Raw genomic sequence first — 5,868 nt, forward strand, 5'->3', positions numbered from 1 at the left:
GCTGCTTAAGGAACAAGCTTTCTGTAAATAATATGCTGCCTTATCATATTCACCAAACGATCGGGATAGACCACCAACGGATAGGTATAGCTGTGCTTCGCAGTCTCTATTGCCGCATTCTCTGCTGATTGTAAGCGCCTTCTCACAATGTTCTTTTGCCTTCTGAATGTCATTTACAGAAGCAGAGACATGTGCCAAATATACAATAGCCGTGACTTCCAGTTGTCTGTCACCGATTGCAGTACTAACGCCGACTGCTTTGTTCAAATGTTCTTTGGCTTGCCGATTTTTATTAAGATTACTGTACACCGTTCCAAGATTGGAGTATGCAAAACCTTCTCCTCTTCTGTCGCCAATTTCTATCGCGATGGCAAGTGCTTTCTCGAAATATTCTTTAGCATTCTGATATTCGCCAAGGAAATAAAACACACTTCCGAGGTTCCCGTATGTTCTTCCTTCTCCTGCCCTGTCGCCAATTTCTATCGCGATGGCAAGTGCTTTCTCGTGATATTCTTTAGCATTCTGATATTCGCCAAGGGAATCAAACACACTTCCGAGGTTCCCGTATATTGTTCCTTCCCCTGGTCTGTCGCCAATTTCAAGTTTTTTCGCAAGTGCCTTCTCGTGATATTCTTTAGCATTCTGATATTCGCCAAGGGACTCAAACACACTTCCGAGGCTCCCGTATGTTGTTCCTTCTCCTGCTCTGTCGCCAATTTCTATCGCGATGGCAAGTGCTTTCTCGTGATATTCTTTAGCATTCTGATATTCGCCAAGGGAATGAAACACATTTCCGAGGTTCCCGTATGTTCTTCCTTCTCTTCGTCTGTCGCCAATTTCTATCGCGATGGCAAGTGCTTTCTCGTGATATTCTTTAGCATTCTGATATTCGCCAAGGCAATAAAACACACTTCCGAGGTTCCCGTATGTTGTTCCTTCCCCTCGTCTGTCGCCAATTTCTATCGCGATGGCAAATGCTTTCTCGTGATATTCTTTAGCATTCTGATATTCGCCAAGGGAATCAAACCCCTTTCCGAGGTTACTGTATGTTGTTCCTTCTCCTCGTCTGTCGCCAATTTCTATTGCGATGGCAAGTGCTTTCTCGTGATATTCTTTAGCATTCTGATATTCGCCAAGGGAATAAAACACATCTCCGAGGTTCCCGTATATTGTTCCTTCTCCTCGTTTGTCGCCAATTTCTATTGCGATGGCAAGTGCCTTCTCGTGATATTCTTTAGCATTCTGATATTCGCCAAGGGAATAAAACACATTTCCCAGGTTCCCGTATCTTCCTCCTTCTCCTGCTCTGTCGCCAATTTCTATCGCGATGGCAAGTGCTTTCTCGTGATATTCTTTAGCATTCTGATATTCGTCAAGGGATTCAAACACATTTCCGAGGTTCCCGTATGTTCTTCCTTCTCTTCTTCTGTCGCCAATTTCTATCGCGATGGCAAGTGCTTTCTCGTGATATTCTTTAGCATTCTGATATTCGCCAAGAGAATCAAACACATTTCCCAGGTTCCCGTATCTTCCTCCTTCTCCTGCTCTGTCGCCAATTTCTATCGCGATGGCAAGTGCTTTCTCGTGATATTCTTTAGCATTCTGATATTCGCCAAGGGAATGAAACACACTTCCGAGGTTCCCGTATGTTGTTCCTTCTCCTCCTCTGTCGCCAATTTCTATCGCGATGGCAAGTGCTTTCTCGTGATATTCTTTAGCATTCTGATATTCGCCAAGGGAATGAAACACACTTCCGAGGTTCCCGTATGTTCTTCCTTGTCCTGCTCTATCACCAATTTCTATCGCGATGGCAAGTGCTTTCTCGTAATATTCTTTAGCATTCTGACATTCGCCAAGGGAATGAAACACATTTCCGAGGCTCGCGTATGTTCTTCCTTCTCCTGCTCTATCGCCAATTTCTATCGCGATGGCAAGTGCTTTCTCGTAATATTCTTTAGCATTCTGATATTCGCCAAGGGAATAAAACACACTTCCGAGGTTCCCATATCTTGTTTCTTCTCCTCGTCTGTCGCAAATTTCTATCGCGATGGCAAGTGCTTTCTCGTGATATTCTTTAGCATTCTGATATTCGCCAAGGCAATAAAACACACTTCCGAGGTTCCCGTATGTTGTTTCTTCTCCTTGTCTGTCGCCAATTTCTATCGCGATGGCAAATGCTTTCTCGTGATATTCTTTAGCATTCTGATATTCGCCAAGGGAATCAAACACACTTTCGAGGTTCCCGTATCTTGTTCCTTCCCCTCGTCTGTCGCCAATTTCTATTGCGATGGCAAGTGCCTTCTCGTGATATTCTTTAGCATTCTGATATTCGCCAAGGGAATGAAACACACTTCCGAGGTTCCCGTATGTTGTTCCTTCTCCTCCTCTGTCGCCAATTTCTATCGCGATGGCAAGTGCTTTCTCGTGATATTCTTTAGCATTCTGATATTCGCCAAGGCAATAAAACACACTTCCGAGGTTCCCGTATGTTGTTTCTTCTCCTTGTCTGTCGCCAATTTCTATCGCGATGGCAAGTGCTTTCTCGTGATATTCTTTAGCATTCTGATATTCGCCAAGGGAATAAAACACACTTCCGAGGTTCCCATATCTTGTTTCTTCTCCTGCTCTGTCGCCAATTTCTATCGCGATGGCAAGTGCTTTCTCGTGATATTCTTTAGCATTCTGATATTCGCCAATGGAATAAAACACACTTCCGAGGTTCCCGTATGTTCTTCCTTGTCCTGCTCTATCGCCAATTTCTATCGCGATGGCAAGTGCTTTCTCGTAATATTCTTTAGCATTCTGATATTCGCCAAGGGAATAAAACACACTTCCGAGGTTCCCATATCTTGTTCCTTCTCCTGCTCTATCGCCAATTTCTATCGCGATGGCAAGTGCTTTCTCGTAATATTCTTTAGCATTCTGATATTCGCCAAGGGAATAAAACACACTTCCGAGGTTCCCATATCTTGTTCCTTCTCCTGCTCTATCGCCAATTTCTATCGCGATGGCAAGTGCTTTCTCGTAATATTCTTTAGCATTCTGATATTCGCCAAGGGAATAAAACACACTTCCGAGGTTCCCATATCTTGTTCCTTCTCCTCGTCTGTCGCAAATTTCTATCGCGATGGCAAGTGCTTTCTCGTGATATTCTTTAGCATTCTGATATTCGCCAAGGCAATAAAACACACTTCCGAGGTTCCCGTATGTTGTTTCTTCTCCTCGTCTGGCGCCAATTTCTATCGCGATGGCAAGTGCTTTCTCGTGATATTCTTTAGCATTCTGATATTCGCCAAGGGAATAAAACACACTTCCGAGGTTCCCGTATGTTGTTCCTTCCCCTCGTCTGTCGCCAATTTCTATCGCGATGGCAAGTGCTTTCTCGTGATATTCTTTAGCGTTCTGATATTCGCCAAAGGAATAAAACACACTTCCGAGGTTCCCGTATGTTGTTTCTTCTCCTTGTCTGTCGCCAATTTCTATCGCGATGGCAAGTGCTTTCTCGTAATATTCTTTAGCATTCTTATATTCGCCAAGGGAATAAAACACACTTCCGAGGTTCCCGTATGTTGTTCCTTCTCCTGCTCTGTCGCCAATTTCTATCGCGATGGCAAGTGCTTTATCGTGATATTCTTTTGCCTTCTGATATTCTCCAAGGTTAGTATAGACAGTTCCGAGTCTTCCGTGAGCCAATGCTTCTTTTCTTTTGTGACCAATTGTTTTCACGATGGTGAGTGCGCATTGAAGGAGTTGCTTTGCCTCTACAAACCGGCTTTGTGCTATATTTATGTCTCCCAGTTCGATGATTAGTCTCCAAGCATGGTTAAATGTGTCAAGAAGTTTGGTGGCATGTCTTTCTGCATCTGTGTAACCAGAGATGGCGTAGTACGCATTGTATAGTACATCGGAGATATCAAGGTGACTACCAGAGTCAAGGTTTTGAAGTAGAATTACACATTCATTACATAACTCAGTCGCTCGTAGGCCACGATCAGTGTTTAGAAGAAATATGACGACATTTAAACCTATCTGGACTGATTTTAGGATTTCTGCAGCGTCACTCATAACGGTTCTCTCCTGTTTGTTGTCGTAAGAAAGAATCAACAAAAATAGGAAGCTTAAAAAAAAGTAACACTGATAAATGTTCGAGTTTCTAAACATGACGCGGGAATTTCCCAAAAAGTTCGTACGTGAAACACGATCAGGATCCTCACTCTGCTGCCCTTCAAAAACCAGGGACTAACTCAGCTCTGATATCCGTTGTTATTCGTTTCAAAATCGAGGCAAATCAATATATCTTGAATCGATTCGGAGATATCCATCTACGTGACGCACAGGCGACCCAAGCTCCAGCTGTGAGATGATCATCTTGCACAATAACAGACGGAATTTTAAGAGTTTGTATGGGAATATTTACGACCGCTCTAAGAAATAAAAAATTACGCCAAATTCTCAATAAAAATACCTCACCTTACTTCCACAGTGTATCACTTGTTATCTGACCGCTTACTCTAATGAAAAGAAACCATCTTAGTGAGTTGTCCATTTCGAGGTTTTATACGTACAAAGGAAAAACCTCTTAGTGGACAACTCGTTAAAATGGGTTCTTTTCATCAGAGAAATTCCGCTTTGACTGTTGTTGCGCAAGATGATCATCTCACAGCTGGAGCTTGGGCTGCCTTTGCATGACGTATATCTAGTTTCGTTGCGTGGTGGAAAAATTTGATGGACATAAATCCAACAAAAAAAATCACATTCTACAATTAAACGAAGTATAAAACTGTTCAGTTGATCCCAGATGAAGAGATTTGTGCAAGATTTGTGTTGGTATTTCTGTTTGTTCCAGAGATCAAGCCAACATGTCAGTCTTAGGAACTCGCATAATTAATTTGAGAAAAATTCTATCTAACGTTTCCACCGCTTACATGATGCTTTGTTTTTCAGACGAAGGAAAATCTTTCTATTTCATTCAATTACATACGCGTTACTTTAGTAACTGATATACCAACTTCTCCAAATTTTTTGTTTCGTAAAATAATAAAGTCAATTTCATTCATGGAAATGAAACTGAGGAAGTAATAAAAATGCAGAAATGAAAGAAAACGAACAGCTCACCTTTTGGAAACAGAACATGCCTTTTACATTGGTGCCTGATAGTGTGACTAATGAAAACAAAAATAAAAAAATGAAATGAGACTTTCCCAGGCAAACAAACGTTAATGCAAATAGCTGGTGTGATAACATTTTACTTGCAAGGTTGGTGAGAAGAAGTTATCAAAATAAGAAAAAAAAACCTAAGATGGAAGAAAGATTGTTTCCTAAGTTGCTCATAAGATTCATTAAATAACATACGGGATCTCCTTAGTTTCAATCATCATTGAACTGATCAACTTGTAGTTTCTCCTTACAATATCAATATACACTAAATGTATGGTTCCGAGGGAAACATTTAGTTTTTTTCCCATGAGTCCAACGAGAAAACAAAACTAACTAGTTTCCCGAGGGACCATACATTAAATGCTTTGTTATATCTTTAGACTTTCCTTTTAACAATCATTTGGCAAAATCATGCTGTTGTATTCGGTGCGCGGGCAACAACTGCAAAATTGTATCCCAGTCGGGATACATTTGAATTTGATCAGGGTACGTGACCAAGAATCAACCAACCAAAGTCTAAGTATATAACAATATACCATATAGCAATGCTAAAAGTAAACAGACTCATCAATCAGAGGGTGTTATCTTTATGAGTAGCAAGTTTCCATCCAAACCAAGCTAACGCATAATGTTTATGAAATTAATTTTTAGCCGCTCACCTTTAAAAACTAAAAGATCTCTGGATAGTTAGGAGACCAAAATCACAAAAGT

The 5,868-nt window shown here is 41.2% G+C and overlaps 1 protein-coding gene across 1 annotated transcript; it reads right to left on the reverse strand.

The window, feature by feature from the left end:
- Positions 1 to 959: 959 nt before the first annotated feature.
- LOC136277152 (tetratricopeptide repeat protein 28-like) lies at positions 960 to 4,065 on the reverse strand. Its single transcript, XM_066158837.1, has 4 exons — positions 3,550 to 4,065; positions 2,293 to 2,952; positions 1,219 to 1,602; positions 960 to 1,079 (listed from the first exon to the last, which is right to left on the reverse strand). Exons 1-4 carry the CDS (start codon positions 4,063 to 4,065, stop codon positions 960 to 962), a joined length of 1,680 nt encoding a protein of 559 aa, XP_066014934.1.
- Between the last annotated feature and the right edge of the window lie 1,803 nt (positions 4,066 to 5,868).

Source organism: Pocillopora verrucosa, chromosome 12 (genome assembly GCF_036669915.1).
Source record: "Pocillopora verrucosa isolate sample1 chromosome 12, ASM3666991v2, whole genome shotgun sequence".
NCBI lineage: Eukaryota > Metazoa > Cnidaria > Anthozoa > Scleractinia > Pocilloporidae > Pocillopora > Pocillopora verrucosa.